Source organism: Pongo abelii, chromosome 1 (assembly GCF_028885655.2).
Source record: "Pongo abelii isolate AG06213 chromosome 1, NHGRI_mPonAbe1-v2.0_pri, whole genome shotgun sequence".
Lineage (NCBI taxonomy): Eukaryota > Metazoa > Chordata > Mammalia > Primates > Hominidae > Pongo > Pongo abelii.
In genome coordinates, this window is record NC_071985.2 from 75530951 (window position 1) to 75548800 (window position 17850).

Consider the following 17850-nt stretch of genomic DNA (forward strand, 5'->3'; position numbering starts at 1 on the left):
TAAAAGAATAATTGTGAAGAGGTTATTTCTATAAAAATATGCCATCTACTAATAATTATATTAAACTTAGAACTCTATTAAGAACATAAGTAAACATCTTAAAGCTATACTTTACAGAGTATGTACATAAACATTCTTTGTGTCATGTATAATCTCAGACAAAATTACTGCGCATCTCTTGCTACAGTCCACATTTTATTCAAAAATAAATTAAAAAATTTAAAGAACAGGTCATACAACTCTGTACCTTGTTTGTGCCTTGCAATTAAAATAATTGAATTTATAATATATATTTTGCCATTTTTAACTGGCATCAACCTTATTTACAATTGCTTAAGTAGAAAACAAAATAAAAATGGGGTCAAATGTTTAAGTCAATGATAGGTATTTCTTTTGTATAAAGTATCATTTTTGGAAGTTTTCAAATTTTTGCAAATTATTTTCATTTCATGAATTCTACTATTATGTACTATGTTTCTTGATATTTATCACCTTAAACCTTAGAATTTTAGAATCTCAAAAACTAATTTGGCTCCATTTACTATAATGAAGGTGGTGATATGTGCCTTTCATGTTAAATATTTATCAGACATAACAGACTCCTGCTAAATTTATTACTGTTATTTTCTTCACCTTTGTAGAAAGTCATATATAAAAGCAGAATAAAAGTTGCCATTAAAAATTATAAATATGTTCTTTGGAGAAATCTGCCTATGCAGGAAATGCAGGTAATTTACCAGCTGGAGCCTATTTCCTAACGCAGGGCCATCTTTTTGTTGTTTAAAGATGTGAAAAATGCAGAAAGGTGCCATCAATGATGCATTTAAAAATGCTACAGTGGGCCGGGGCAGTCGCTCATGCCTGTCATCCCAGCACTTTGGGAGGCTGAGGCGGGTAGAACACGAGGAGGTCAGGAGATCGAGACCATCCTGACTAACACGGTGGAACCCCATCTCTACTAAAAATACAAAAAATTAGCTGGGAGTGGTGGCGGGTGTCTGTAGTCCCAGCTACTCGGGAGGCTGAGACAGAAGAATGGCATGAACCCAGGAGGCAAGCTTGCAGTGAGCGGAGATAGCGCCACTGCACTCCAGCCTGGGCAACAGAGCGAGACTCTGTCTCAAAAAAAAAAAAAAAAAAAAAAAAATCCTACAGTGATTGAGATCCATTTCAGATTCATCAAGTAATACTTCAAACTGTTTACATTAAAGCAAAAATAAGTCAAGAACATCTACTATTGCAAGTAGAAGGTTGTCAAGTTTATTGTAAAAATCTACCTGAAATAACAAAAATTACAGAACTCAGAAAAACTATATAACCTATCTTTGTAAGACAATATTGAGACATTATTGGATAGTGTTATTTGTAGTATCAACATAAGCTGTTTTGTGAAATGTTAAAATATTTTTTAAATATTCAGCATTCTTCTTCTTTTTTTTTTTTTTTTTGAAATGCAGCCTCACTCTGTCGCCAGGCTGGAGTGCAGTGGTGCAATCTTGGCTCACTGCAACCTCCGCCTCCCAGGTTCAAGCAATTCTCCTGCCTCAGCCTCCCGAGTGGCTGGGACTGCAGGTGCACGTCACCATACCCAGCTAATTTTTGTATTTTTAGTAGATACGGGATTTCACCATTTTGGCCGGGATGGCTTTGATCTCCTGACCTCGTGATCTGCCCGCCTCAGCCTCCCAAAGTGCTGGGATTACAGGTGTGAGCTACCGCGCCCAGCCTTCAGCATTCTTTTTAACCAAATATTAATTTTCTTGATTATAAAAGAAATTTTTACCAATGCTCATTGTAAAAAATTAAAACAAAAGTCATGAAGAAAACCCTTAATTACATCATGTTAATATTTTAAAAAAACATTTTTACTATTGAAAAAAGTTATGAATATTTTAAAATACAGAGCAAAACTAGCACTGAATCAAACTTCCATTTATGAGAAATCATAAAATGGGAAATGTTTTCTCTATTCTAGCCATTTTGTTTTCCTCAATATCTATGTATTTGGTTACAGGATTACCACTTTCTACATATCCCTCTTAATCTAAAATAAAGTAAATTTCTGCTTAAGGAAAAGAGCATCTTTTGGAACCTACACGTCAGAGTATAGCACTGACTCAGTAACACATACATGCTCCTATGCACCAAAATGGCCCTACCTACACATACATGATGCTATCTATGCTCAGAATGTTACACCAGCAGATTTCTCACATCTAAATCTTTTTTATCTACTTATTATGTAATTGTATCTTTTTCACATCTAATGATTACCTTCTAGCATGGAGAGAAAAAGAGGAAAGGTCCTTTAAGGCAACTTCATTTATCTTTAAATTCACATAATTTATGTTATCTATGGAGCAAATCAGCTTATTAATAATTGTTTCTCCCAAGAAATAGATATATGACAAAATACTTCAAATCCCATTTTAATAAATGAGGAAAATTAAAGTGCAAAGACAAATGACAAGACATTCCTGGACAATCCTTCCTATTATTACTTCCCTAATGAGAATTAAATGTTTAAGCATATTTAGTGTAATAAAGTAAGAGGTAGGTTAACCTCAGAATCATGCCTGACTGTCTCATCTCAACATCCGCTTGCTGGATATCTTTAATCTCAAATGATGTCTTCATGAATAACTATTCCTGGGAAATGAGCTTTCAGAAATATACTTGAAATATCTGAGTTTAACCCCAAAATCTGAATTTAAATAGATTTGCAAAAAGAAATGCTATCTTAGAAAACCCTAATGCTCAATGGTTTATTTCTGTTTGAATTGGGATTAGTGACCTTTAAGTTGTGATGTTAATAAATATGGCACCCACAAAGATAATACAACAGCAGCTACCGGCCGGGTACAGTGGCTCACATCTGTAATCCCAGCACTTCGGGAGGCCAAGGCAGGCGGATCATGAGGTCAGGAGATCAAGACCATCCTGGCTAACACGGCGAAACCCCGGCTCTACTAAAAATACAAAAAATTAGCCGAGCGTGGTGGCAGCTGCCTGTAGTCCCAGCTACTTGGGAGGCTGAGGCAGGAGAATGACATGAACCCAGGAGGTGGAGCTTGCAGTGAGCCGAGATAGTGCCACTGCACTCCAGCCTGGGCGACAGAGCAAGACTCCACCTCAAAACAAACAAACAAACAAAAAACAAACAAATAAACAAAAACAGTAGCTACCATATTCCCAACATTTTTTATGTGCCAGGAGCTATGCTGGGCACACAGACTACAAAATTTCATTTAGTCCTCAAATTCAGCTGAACAGGGAGCTACAAGTCTCTGACTTAATATTTTTTAATCAATGCCAAAACTAAGGTTTTAGAGCATTTGGTATCTTACCTAAGGCCAAGCAGTTTATGAGGGCCTGGATCTCAGCCCAAGTTTCATATACTAATAGTGTAAATTATGAAGCTTTCCAACACTCTATAACTGTAGAAACAACTATGCAAATAATAGAACCCTTAGGAAAGAGAATACAGAATGCATTGTTTTTTGGCTGTCTTTTATAGCCAAACTGGATAATTACCACAAAATACAATATAATGATGAGAAAAATGGTTATGCTTCCTATTCTTAAAACACATTACCTAAAAAGGGAGGTTTCAAAATAAAGATTAAATTATTATATAAACACATTAAAATATGACAAAAGGAAGTTAAGTGGTTTGTCCTAGAGTTGTATATAAAATACTATAGTAAATAAAAAACTAAACTTAGAATTTGCCTCATTCAGCTTCTTTCAGCCTATAATAAAGCCTTTCTTTTCACTCTTCCTCCTCAAAACAATTTTTTTCCAAAAAGAAATTGATAGAGATTTCAGAAAGGTATTCAAGGGAAATAACAAAAGTAAACCAAAGTAGTATCAACAATTTCAGTTTGATTACAGAATAAACTGGTAAGTTTGAGCTTATCAGATTGCTGTTTTAATAAAAGAAACTTGTAAGATCAAAGAAAAAGATATCACAAGACAAGAAAAGAACTCAAGCAAAAGACTTATGATGAGAAAAAAATAAATAAAACTCAGAGAAATATTGCAGGGAAAAGGTACAGACAGAGGTACAAAAATTTAAAGGCTTTTGAAATGAAAGCAGTGCAGCCTACCGGTGAAGCAGGCAGGCTTCGGCCCAGGCCTACTGGATGGGCGGGAACCTCTGCCATTGACTAGTTAACTGACGAATAATCATTTTTCTTTCATTTCCTTATCTCTGGAGTAGAAATAATAACTATTATCTCAAAAGGTTGTAGTGAGGATTAAAGGTATAACACATGTAAAACTGAACAGTGAGCCTGGCATATAATTGTTATTAATTACTATGGGGAAAAGCCAGAAGGGGAAAATGCAGTAAGCATGGCCTCAGGCTTTCTGTACACAGAATCCACTGGATCCTTTCAAACTATATTTATACCTTAAGGAAATAAAAATATGATTCCCAAATAATATGTATAATTTTGAAGTCTTATATGTGATATCTGAAATGTTAGCAGTACATTTCCTTGAACTTTCTGTTTTCCTTGAACTGGTCTGAATTTAAAGGGCACATTTAAACCAAGATGCCACTGGCAAACAGGGGACAAGAATAAATATAAACCCAAGCTACAGAAGTACAAAACAATTAGATTTTGATTCCCAAAAAAGTAAACTCTTGTCCTAAGCATTTTTATTAAACTGAGGCGAAGTCTCATTTTGATATATAGAATATTATTTTATTCTTTATTTTAAATCTTTCTTACATGTTTAAAAATATACAGGGGTTCAGAACAAAATGACAACATTTCTACTAAAAGACCTTTGAAGCCAAACCACCAGGGTGCAAACATGGTTGGCTTCTAATTTGAAGAGTCATAGGCACATTTTATTAAATGCATTTCATAAAACAAAGAAATCAAAAATGCTGAGAAGAAAAATACTCAGTAGTTTGATATAAATTTTAAAATATCTTTCAGGCAAGAAACTTATGGTAAAAAAGTAATATTTAGATGTTTTACTGCTCATACCTGCTTCACTAATTCCCCAAATGCTACTTTGCTATGTCTAAACCCCTGACAATTTATCACACAATCCCATGTAGCACACAAAAAAATAAGTTAACCTCTGCATTTGAAAACAGATCATTACAAAAGAAAACTGTCAGCTCTTACCTGTATTTGATAATTAAGTATATTATATTCTCAGCAGCACTAAAAATGCAGCTTTGTCTAATATAAATATCTAAATAACAATTACACAAAAGTATTTTTCTCTTAAAATAAGTTTTTGTATATACTTTTTCCAATGTTGACAACTTAAACAACATTGATCTATATATTTTGCTAAGAAAACATTAGGCACAGATAATATAATTTACATTTTCTTTGCTGTGAAAAATATAATATGTGCAAACGCATATCACACAAATGACTGACTAGTGGACACAACAGTAAGCTATCGTAGACCTAACACAAAAAAGATTCATGTTTTATTTTATTTATTTATTTTTAAAAAGGGCATTCTAAATACCCTTAAGAATAATACCTCACTGCTGGGTGAGTACCCTGCATCTGCATTACAATTACTAGTGGGTTTTCTTAAAGAAAAACAAAGCTTTACTACAGCAAAAAAAGACGTCACTTTTAAGCACATGAACTAATTTAAAAGGAACCAGATAAAAATGTTTCCAAAAGCCATTAAAAATATTTAATAAGCTACCAGATTGCTTTGCTGGAAGAAATACATTATTTAACATTATGGATGCTCTATACAGTAGATTCTTTCAATAGCTAAGACACTTCTAAAGTAAGGTACCAATGGATGCAGATCAAGAAAAAGAGACAAAAAAAAAACAGGAGACTGTTAGGAAACCAGGGAAAAGCAAATGTCATTTTACCCAGAAGAAACAAAAATACTGTTTCTATTTGTTTGTAGCAGAAAAATTGTACTGCAGAGATTATAAAAACACAAGCAAAGGGGTTGTTTGGCAAATAATAAAATGCAATGCTTACTGTGCATCCTCCATGAAGAGATCACTTATGGATTATAGATTAGTGTGATTAAAGGTACATTTTGATGCAAAAGATTATACTTTGCCACATATATAATATGTAGCACTTTTCTACAAAAGGCAGTTTATGTAAGTAATAACTTCCACAAAGAGTGAGAGAAACATAGACAAAATGAGAAAGACAGAGGCAGGGTACAGTCAGACAGAAAGACAGAAATGCTGAGCCGAGGGGCTTGCTCATGTCCTGCAGAAGATTTCAGATATTCTTTTTCATCTCAGTGCTTAATTTTTCCTATTGCTGCACACTAATACTCACATGCTATAATTATTTCATGAGATAACCCTCTATACATCCTTCCCTTTAGTTTCTTCCATGAAAAAGAAAAAAAAAGAGAAACTTTTAGTCTCATACTTCATTTTATAGTCAACTATTCAAGTAAATATTTCTCTGATGGCAAATTTCCAGATGAATCTAGAATGTGATCCAAAACCACTGTCAGATTACATTTGATTTACTATGTAGCTCTCTTCAAATGGTGCAAGAATTAGCCCGTTTCCTAGGTTTGGGTTCTTGTGCTTCCTGATCCTTCACACACATACAGGATGTGCACATTGTCTCAGACAGTCTTCGGAGGCCTAGCCGGAAAACGCTGTTGGAGAGGCTGTATATTACACAGTTACAAAAACTATTACTTATTGCAAGCCAGGTTGTTAAGAAGGACAGAGTTGGATTGTCCAAGACCCGGGAGCTTTCTAGAAGAAAGTAAATTATATAGGGGAGCCACAGCATATAAAATACACTGGTTATCCTAAACAAAACCATGGCGTAGCGACGGTCAGGGCTGTGTCCAGTCTCTCTGGAAGAATCTACCTCATGACTAGGGAATCGGGCTCTTCGGTCATTTATCTCTTTGGTGTGCTGACGGCAAATTTTGAAAATGTGGAAGTAAGTGAAGCAGACAACAAAGGCAGCAGGAGCATAAAGTAAACAAACAATAAAGCCAGTAAAATAGGCACTGGTGAGCCAAGAGGTGGCACACCATTCAAAAATGTCACCATGGTAACCAGGTTTCCCCCAGCCAAAAAAGGAAGGCAAGAAAATTAGGCAGGAGTAGATCCAGATCAAAATAATGCAAATTCTCAAGCGACAAGGGGTGACCAGTTGATTGTAGGAAAGAGGCTTGGTTATTGCAAGATAACGATCCACGCTGATGCAAGCAAGACATGCCATAGAAACACTTTTTAGAACTGAGATGATATATCCAAAAACCTGGCAAGTCAATGACTCGTGGACACCTGTGGAGTAGTGGAGAAGTGACAGAGTAGGAACCAAGCAGCTAACTCCAACGAAAAGATCAGCATATGCCATCGTCTGAATGAAATAGCTGGTAGTATAATGATGTAACAGTGGAGCACAATGAAAGACAAAGATAACTGTTAGATTCCCAGCAATGATCAGAAATGTCAGCAACACAATAACCACTGTCTCGAAGATGCAGACATCCACCACACTGTAGTGGCCAAATCCAAGTGGGCAGGAGTGACGCTCGGACACATTCACAATGCCACTGCTCATGTTCAGGATCCTCCATTCAGTCCACCTGGATTCATTCATGGCTTGGAAATTTAAAGATACCTGCAGACTTGGCTACAGCAAGCAGGTGCCCTGCCCAGCATCTGTTAAACACCGCACATGAGTGTTTCAGAACCTGCTTCAGTAGACAGTGTCAGTGCTTCTGTCACAGCTGAGAGTCCCAGAGAGTGCTCAAGTCTCTTCATCAGCCTCAGTTCAGCAGTGACACACCTCAGCTTTCGGGCGGGGGGTGAGGGGGGACGGTAAGGGGTGGAGAGAAGGGGGTAAGCTAGAAAGGAGGTGAAAAGAGGTCACTAATTAGTTTCCTCTGGTGCCCTCAAAGAACTTTTTGCAGACATAAGGCACTTCTAGAGAAAATAGACTTCTTATTATCTTGCACTATGAAAAATTAAAACTGTAAAAAGAAAAAAAAAATGAATTGCCAAAGGAAGAAAAGCTTCTGTGGGCTGTTCTCCTAAGAGAGGCAGTTTCTTAGGGAGCAACTGGAAAGAATGAGAAAAGAAAAACTCTGAAACTGTCTCAGGCTTCCTGCTTTATCTATGATGAAAAAATGCATTCTTATTTTAGATTTTAAGTAATTTAAGATCTCAAATTTGGTTGAAAAGCTAAGAAAAAGTTCATTGTGGCAAAGAATGTCTTTGGGCTTAGTTCAGGGATTGATGTTGGGGGGGTCAAATTTATAACCTATTTCTCATTTTTCTAAAATCTAAGAAAAACAACTCTATCAAAGTTAATTTGAAAAGATTCATCTCTACATGGGCAGAATAGAGGTAACAAACAGACTCCAGATTGCCCTATAACTCTCATGAGAAAAAAGTATTTTTCAATAGAAAAGATAATATACAATGAATTAATGAATTAACACCTGGCAAAATATAATAAACTTCTGAAGTTTTAATTCTGCATGCATTTTTAAAGCATTTAGATGAAAGCAGTTTTAGTCCATTACAGTTACTGGTGGTACTAACAGCAACGTAACTTATACCTCTTCCTTTTCAAAATGAAATTATTTTTGCTATTAATTTGGCATCTATAACTTAACATTTGTTATTTTATATACCACCTTCCTTATAATGGAGCATGATAATAAAATATGTAGCTCACAGTTATTTCTCACCTTTGCAACTGTATACCCATATCTCACATATATATGTAAATATAAAGTTAGACAATAAAACTTTCCAATATACTCTGAGCTTATTTGACCAGAAATGCTGCCATTATTTATTACTTAGGTATTTCTAATAGGCTTCATATTCTATTTGCTATACCTTTTCTATTTTCAGTAGATGATTTAACACATTAAATCATTACTTCAACTATATCTTCTGAAAGTGGAAAATTACCTTGTTTATTACATTTCCAGTTATGTAGCAGCCATATATTAAAAAATGCTTCTTCTATTTCTGTATTCTATTTTGAGCAAGTGCTGAATTAACACAGGGGCCATTAGGTAGGTTGCAAGATAGTCTTATTTTAAAATACCTCTAAAGTATCAAGATGAGTTTAAATCCTAGAGTTTGAAATATTGCAAGGCTGCCAGGATAGAATCCATCCAAAATGCTTCCAAGGTCATTTTGATATCAGGTTAACATTTGCCAAAGTATTTTTTAAAAGTAAAGTCATTTCAGAGAGTCTCCTGTCATTCTTTGTTATCCTATCTTTTGAAGAAATAACATGCATTAGAAATAACATTTCCTCCAGGAACAATGCAGCAGCTTAACAGAAAGCATTCTTCTGAAAGTTATTTTCTGGTGCACCACCAAGTCATTCAGGCAAGTCCTTCTTCTTTTATAATAGCCATAGGATATTTCTTCTTGTACATTCCTAGTTTCACTTATCACAAAATAGTTCTCTTGTTACAGGAATAAGGTAATGCTTCTCACCTACATTCACTCTTATCAGCTGCTAGGCTGGGCTGCTTGATTCAGAAGTCCGATTTACTGTGATGCAGCTACAAGGATGCTGTCAGTATATTCTTCACAATCTCTCAGCATCAATGCCTCCACCTGAGCCCAAGCCCTACTCCTCCTCATCCTGGGCTGATGCAGAAAAACTCACCATCAGAAAGGTGACTCGGCCCTCCTGCCCCAATCAACAGCACAGCCAATGGCTACTGCAGCTGAAACTGTCACTAGGTAACAGTTGCCAGGCACATGCAGGCTTATAGACTTACTCGGCAAGCTCCGATCAAGACTGACAAAAGAAGACAATGGAACTGACCGATCTTTATAATATATTAAGGCATTTATGAACTTCTCAAGGTATTCTCCTTATAGCATTTGTAAAGATTATTTCGTATGGACAGGACAGAAAAAATAAACTGCCATACTCCTGTAAACCCTGTAAAGAAACTACCACAAGGTACTATGACACTAAAAAGTCAGCAGTAATCTAATGCTCATTGGCAGAAAAAACTTATTAATTATTAAAAATCTGCCAAGTCTTCATGAACTAAAGTGATATGACTACTAACTTCTCTCTAAAATATATAGTTATATTTTAATTAACAGAACTTAGAAATCATTTACTAATCTCTCCAATCCCCACCAACCCCCCAAAAAATTGCTGAGTTTCATGTATTTAACTGTACAAACAAAGCAATAGAACTAACACTACTGTACCAAAATCTATTCAGAGCAATACTGAAGGTCAAATATGATCTCAAAAGAGCATAGAAATCAGAATAAATAGAAACATTGCTTATCCACTTTTTATCCTAATATGAAAAAAAGGTAAAATGGTCAAAGAAATTTGTTCTAAGTGCTTGAGCTACACATACCTAAATTAGAACAATGCAAATTAATTTAATCAAATATTTGATGGACATTAAAAACATTTCTGATTATTTTGACTTACTACAAACATTCACTATTTTAAACTTCTTATAGGATCAGCACTTTTCTTAAAAGTGACTTAGAACTAATTTACAAATTATGTCCGAATTAAAATACACCAGGAAAATTAAGATAAAAATGGAAGATAACTAACATTTGTTGAGTATTTTCTATATGCCAAGCATTGTGCTGTGTGCATTATATACTTTTCCTTTATAAAAATCTTAAAACTCTACGAAGTAGGTATCATCATTATCATTTTCCAAATGAAGAAAGCAGATACTAGAGATAGTAAGTATAACTCGCCTATAATTACAGACTTGTGAAAATGGGACTGAAATAGGTTATTATTATTCTTAAGACTAAAAATCGCAAATCAAAACCACAATGAGATACCATGTCACACCAGTCAGAATGGTTATTAAAAAGTGAAAAAATTACAGATGTTGGCAAGGTGGTGGAAAAAAGGGAACACTTATACAATGCTGGTAGGAATGTAAATTAGTTCAGCCACTGTGAAATGCAGTTTGATGATGTCTCAAAAATACAAAACGGAACTACCATTCAACCCAAAAGAATAGAAATCATTCTACCAAAAAGATACATGCAGTCATATGTTCACTGCAGTGCTATTCACAATAGCAAACACATGGATCAATCCAGATGCCTATCAACAATGGACTGAATAAAGAAAACATGGTACATATACACCATGAAGTACTATGCAGCCATAAAAAGAACAAAATCATGTCCTTTGCAGCAACACAGATGCAGCTAAAGGCCATTATCCTAAGCAAATTAATGCAAAAACAGAAAACCAAATACTGCATATTCTCACTTATAAGTGGCAGCTAAACACTGAGTACACATGGACACAAAGAGGAGAACAATAGACACTGGGCCTGACTCCATAGGGAGGGTGGAGGGTGAGAGGACTGAAAAACTACCCACTAGGAACTATGCTTACTATGCTCACTACCTGGGTGATGAAATCATTTGTATACAATTTACCCATGTAACAAACCTGTACGTGTACTCCCTGAACCATAAATTAGCAAAAATACAAGAATCAAACAAATAAAAACCCCACTGTCTTCTTTATTCTGATGGCTGCTGGTCAGAAAATGTCTTAGAATAATTTCATATTTTATAAAAATGATTTCTATCATATCAAGTATCTTACTGCAATGGAATAAAACTAAAAATCACAAGAGGAGCTTTGGAAACTGTGCAAATACATGGAAATTGAACAATATGCTCCTGAATGACCAATGGGTCAATGAAGGAATTAAGAGGAGAATTTTAAAAGTTCTTAAACAAATAAAAATGGAAACGCAACATATCAACAACTATGAGATGCAGCAAAAGCAATAATAACACAGAAACTTATAGAAATAAATGCCTAACCAAAGAAGTAGAAAGACTTCAAATAAATAACCTAATGATACACCTCAAAAAACTATAAAAGCAAGAACAAACCAACGCAAAATTAGTAGAATGAAAGGAATAATAAACAGCAGCACAGAAGTTGAGACCTAAAAAACATAAAAAGATCAACAAAACAAAAACTTGATTTTTTGAAAAGATAAACAAAATCAACAAACCCTTAGCTAGACTAAGCAAAAAAGAAGACTCAAATAAATAAAAATCAAAGATGAAAAAAAGACATTACAATTGACTCCACAGAAATACAAAGGATCATCGGAGACTATTGTGAAAAATATATATGCCAACAAACTGGAAAACCTAGAAAAAATGGCTAAATTCGTGGACACACACAATCTACCAAGATTGAACCATGAAGAAATAGAAAATCTGAACAGACTAATAATGAGTAAAGAGATTGAAGCAATAATAAAAAGTCTCCCATCAAAGACATGCCCAGAACTTGATGGCTTCACTGCTGAATTCTACCAGACACTTAAAGAAGAACTAATACCAACTCTGCTCAAACTATTCTTAAAAAGTTAAGAGGAGGGAATACTTCCAAACTCATTCTATGAGGCCAGCATTATCCTGATACCAAAAGCAGACACGGACACATACAACAAAAAAAATTATAGCAGGCCAATATCCCTGAGAAACATAGATGCAAAAATCCTTAACAAAATACTAGCAAACCAAACAACACATTAAAAAGATATGCCATGTTCATGGATTGGAAGAATTAATATTGTTAAAAGGACAATATCACCCAAAGCAACAAACAGATTTAATGCAATCCCTTTCAAAATACCAATGACATTCAAATAAATAGAAAAAAAAACTAAAATTTGTATGGAACTACAAAAGACCCTGAATAGCTAAGGCAATCCTAAGAAAAAAGAAAAAAGCTAGAGGCATCACTCTACCTGACTCCAAATATACTACAAAGTTATAGTAACCAAAACAGCATGATATTGGCATAAAAACACATAGACCAATGGAACAGAACAGAGAATCCAGAAATAAATTACACATTTATAGTCAACCTAAATTCAGGAAAGGCACCAAGAAAATACACTGTTGAAAAGAGAGTGTCTTCCATCAATGCTGCTGGAAAAACTGGATATCCATATGCAGAAAAATAAAACTGGACTCCTATCTCTCACCATATACAAAAATCAAGTCAAAGTTGATTAAAAACTTAAAGGTAAGGCCTGAAACTATGCAGCTAATACAAGAAAACACTGGGGAAATGCTTCAGGACACTGGTTTTGGCAAAGACTATTTGAGTAAGACCTCAAAAGCATAGGCAACAAAACAAAAATAGACAAACAGGATGATATTAAGCTAAAAAGCTTCTGCACAGCAAAGAAAATAATCAACACAGTGAACAGGCAACCTAAAAAATGGGAAAATATTTGCAAATTATCCATCTGACAAGTGATTAACAATCAGAAAAAAAACTATTAAAAAGTCAGCAAAAGATCTGAATAGACATTTCTCACAGGAAGACATACAAATTGCCAAGAGGTATATGAAAAATTACTCATTTTGCATCTGGCAAATGCAAATCAAAACTACAAAACTATAATGAGATATAATCTCACCTAGTTAATATGGCTATTATCAAAAAGACAAAAAGTAACGAACGCTGGTGAGGATGCAGAGAAAACAGAACACTCATACACTATTGGGGAAATGTAAAACTAAAATAGCCATTATGGAAAACAGTATGGAAGTTCCTCAAAAATTTAAAAACAGAACCATCATATGATCCAGCAATCCCACTGCTGGGTATATATCCAAAAGACAGGAAATCAGCAATATCAAACAGAAAAATGCACTACCATCTTATTACAACACTATTCACAATAGCCAAGATACGGAATCAACGTAAGTGTCCATCAAGACATGAATAGGTGGGGAGAAAAAGCAATATGTATACACAATAAAATATTATTCAACTATAAAAAAGAATGAAATTCTTACATCTGCAGCAACATGATTGGAATTGGAGGACATTATGTTCAGTGAAATAAACCAGGCACAGAAAGACAAATGTTGCATACTCTCACTCATATGTGGGAGTTAAAAAAAGTTGATCTTATCGAAGTAGTGAGTAAAATGATAGTTGCCAGAGGCTGGGAAAGGTAGGGAAAAAGGAATGAAAAGAAGTTGGATAATGGTTACAAAAATGCAGTCAAATAGAAGGAATACGTTCTAGTGGTTGTAGTGGAGAGATTATAGTTAACAATTTATTGTATATTTCAAAATAACTGGAAGAGAAGTTAGAATGCTACCAACACAATAAGTCATAAGCGTTTGAGATGACAGATGTCCCAATTTCCCTGATTTGATCATTACACATTGTATGCACGTATCAAAATATTACATGTACCCCATACATAACTATTATGTATTATTAATCGTAAAATATGATTTCTACTCCCTGATTCTAAAATAAAAGTTGGAAAAAAACTATTTCTAAAGAATAGATGGTCCTATTCTTTCCTCCATGTGGAATTGCCTTTCAGAGAAAACCATGTTACTGCCAAAATCTTTGGAGGTTTAGGTGAACACAGAACGGTAAGTGTATTTCTCATTACCAGAAATGAGACGTTTGTAAGATACATTAGAATAACGATTTTCAAGTGAATACTATGTTTAAGGATGAAAAGGCAATATTTAAATTTTATACAAAAGGCTAGAAAGTCCTATTTTATAGGGAAATATTTTGACTTTCAGAGATAATAGTAGTAAAATCAAACAAAATCAGATATAATATTCTCTAGTACAAGAAAAATAAATATTTAAAATAAAATTATATTTGATAAATATTCATGAATGTAGATAAGTCCCACATTCCTTGTAAAGTTAAATGCTAAGCTTTACTGCCAAACCATTGAAAAAGCATAGCCACTACACACATTTGAAGCAGTTTTGAATCATAATATTTCTAAAATTAGGAAAATAGCAAAAAATATCATTCAGAAAATTTCACATACTAAATCCCTTTAGTTGGTTTCCAAAAATAATCACTGGTAGCTATTTGAATCTACAAATACTGTAAATAATTCATAATTGCACATACTTCTAAAGGGAGATGAAAACATGAGATGAAGAGTTTCAGAAGCAGTGACTTTGACCCACTAAGCCTCCCTCTTTCTTTCCACCAACTTTAAAAAAAAAAAAGCTTCAGTAGCTCAAAGAAAGTAGTTTTTTCTTTTTAGCAACTGACTGTACTAGCTACTTTATTTTTTTTGTTCCTTTTTTTTTTGAGACAGAGTTTCAATCTTGTTGCCCAGGCAGGAGTGCAATAGCACGATCTCGGCTCACTCCAACCTTTGCCTCCCAGGTTTAAGCAATGCTCCTGCTTCAGCCTCCCAAGTAGCTGGGATTACGGGCATGCACCACCACACCTGGCTAATTTTGTATTTTTAGTAGAGACAGGGTTTCACCATGTTGGTAAGGCTGGTCTCGAACTCCTGACCTCAAGTAATCCACCCGCCTCGGCCTCCCAAAGTGCTGGGATTACAGATGTGAGACACCGCACCTGGCTGACTGTACTAGCTTCCTTACTTTTCTTTCTTCCCATTCTTTTTTCCAATAGGATTATAATATGAACACATTTATAATGTGAAGCTTTACTGACAAAAGAGTACTAATATATATTTACATAGTTTCCTATATAAAGCATTCTTTGTTTTTAAATTAGGCATAATTCTCTTCATTTTCGGGGTCATTAGGTATCTTATTATTGCCATTTTTTTTTTTACAATCATCAGCTGCCTCCTTCTGCTTTCAACTGATGAATGCTAATCAGAAAATAACTAGGAGGAATCATTATATGGAATTACTTGTAACAGCCCAAACTGTATAAGTTTATTACATGATACATCACAGGCATTTAATTTTTTATTTATACATTAGATATGTTTTATTCTTTATATATATATAATACTTTTATTCTTTTATATTTATCAATATTTCATTATTAAAACATCCAGTCAATTCAAAATTCTCATCAATAGAACTTAAACAGCAAAGCAAGAAAGGACCATTAGCCATCAATGGCAAATAGGATAAATAGTAGGCAATGCCTATCAAAGAGAACTATACAAGCAATATAGTATCAAAGAAAGTAAACAAATAGAGGCCAGTCGGGGTAGCTCACACCTGTAATCCCAGGACTTTGGAAGGCCAAGGCGGGCAGATCAACTTGAGGTCAGGAGTTCAAGACCAGCCTGGCCAATATGGTGAAGCCCTGTCTCTACTAAAAATACAAAAAATTAGCCAGGCATGGTGGTGCACGCATGTAATCCCAGCTACTCAGGAGGCTGAGGCATGAGAATTGCTTACAGTGAGCAGAGATCACGCCACTGTGCACTCCAGCCTGAGCAACAGAGTGAGGCTGTCTCAAAAAAAAAAAAAGGAAACAAATAGAGACGAAAGTAAACCTGTTGTCCTTTAATAAATTTAAAAATGTACCAAAAGGCTTATGCATTCAGAATTTACCTATTTCCTCAACTACTTCTCCTACCTGGTAACTTTTCTCCATCTTCACTATCATTACCCTAGCAAACCAGCATCATCTTGTGCTTAGACACCTGTAGTGGCTTCCAATGTGGCCTTCTTGAGTTGTTTGCAGTCTCTCTTCAATCCATTATTCACAAAAGAGACAAAATATTTTTTTCCACAATGCAAACCAGATCGCGTTGCTTCTGTTTTAAAATACTTCACTGGTTTTACATTGTCCTTATGATAAGTTCCTAATAAGTGCTATAAAAACTGGTCTCCATGCATCCATCCAGTCTCATTTCTCTTCTATGTTGTTTAGGATTAGCTAAACTACCTCTACCTCCCCACCAACTCATATCCCTCACCCATCAGTCACAAATATACTTGCTATGTTCCCTACGGCCTCAGGATATTTATAACTGCTGCTTAATAGGCCATCACACTTCTTTTTATTTAATTCAGATGCAATCTTTAGGTCTCAGTTTTAATACCACTTCCTCTGGGAAATCTTCCTTGAGTTCTCACAGGGAACCAGACCAGATTCTACACATATTATAGTTTATAATTATTTACTTCATTCACCTTTGTCTTCTTGACTAGATTACAAGTCCCATGAGGAAAGCAACATCTGCTTTGTTTGCCATTGCATCTCAAGTGCCTACACTGTGGTGCTAGACACAGAATAGGTGTCGAACAAATAAGTGTTTAACATAATTTTAATATAAAGCACATCAAATAGCTAAAAGAGTCTATCAAAGGACTGAAAAACACTAACATCCAGTCGATGTGAAGCTCAGAATACACAAACTTCACAAGAAAAAGCTAGAAAATGTATATTCCAATTGTGGGAGGGGGGAATTAACCTCCTAATATATTCAAATGAAGGGCAGTATTAGTCATCCATAAATCTCCCTAAACTAAACTAAATATGAGTATTTCACTAGTGCTTTGAAAAGTCCTATCTAGCAATTGACAATGATTATTTAATTACTTATCATCTAAAAAATGCCAAATGCTGCAAAATACAGTATCAATGCACTTTAAATGTACTATCAGATGCAGTACTAAAGCAACTTGGTTTAAGTGCCAAAAATCAAATAAACCCTCTGAAGTGATACATATCACAATCTACTGATTTAGTGACCTCTCAAGAGCAGAAAACAATTTCATGTTGTCAATTTCATTTCATTATGAGACAAATTATTAGCAACTAAGAATATTTAAGAAAAGTTAATTTAGTGGCACTACAAAAGAAAACTTCCTCAACCTGATAAAGACACTTTATGGGAAAACCTACATCTAGCATAATATTTAATGGTGAAATACTAAATGCTTTCTTCCTGAGACTGGGAAAAAGGGAAGGATATCTGCTCTTACACATCTATATACATTGTACTAGAGGTCCCAGCCAGTTTAACAGGCAAGAAAAAAAAAACCATACAAGAAAAGGAAGATATAATTGTGCACATAAGAAAAACTAAAATGCCTTC

At 34.8% G+C, this 17850-nt stretch overlaps 2 protein-coding genes and 1 long non-coding RNA gene across 25 annotated transcripts in view; all 3 read right to left on the minus strand.

Moving 5' to 3' along the window:
* The window catches only part of RABGAP1L (RAB GTPase activating protein 1 like), an 857048-nt gene that overhangs the window by 539178 nt on the left and 300020 nt on the right, over positions 1-17850 (minus strand).
* The window catches only part of LOC129048745 (uncharacterized), a 43444-nt gene that overhangs the window by 7345 nt on the left and 18249 nt on the right, over positions 1-17850 (minus strand). The window contains exons 1-3 of one of the 3 annotated variants that reach the window (XR_008511331.2): positions 9066-14592; positions 3348-3468; positions 2275-2353 (exon numbers count right to left, since the gene is read on the minus strand). This is a non-coding gene — a long non-coding RNA (uncharacterized LOC129048745). Of the gene's footprint in view, positions 1-2274; positions 3469-9065; positions 14593-17850 lie in introns of those variants that run through there. The other 2 variants (XR_008511328.2, XR_008511330.2) reach the window with 2 other exon arrangements.
* GPR52 (G protein-coupled receptor 52) lies at positions 3498-9072 on the minus strand. Its single transcript, XM_054524951.1, has one exon. The coding sequence runs from the start codon at positions 7599-7601 to the stop codon at positions 6516-6518; it is 1086 nt and encodes a 361-aa protein (XP_054380926.1). The 5' UTR covers positions 7602-9072; the 3' UTR covers positions 3498-6515.

What these genes read in the sequence shown, in the direction of transcription:
- GPR52 (XM_054524951.1), bottom strand. Translation starts at nt 7,601, where the DNA reads ATGAATGAATCCAGGTGGACTGAATGGAGGATCCTGAACATGAGCAGT.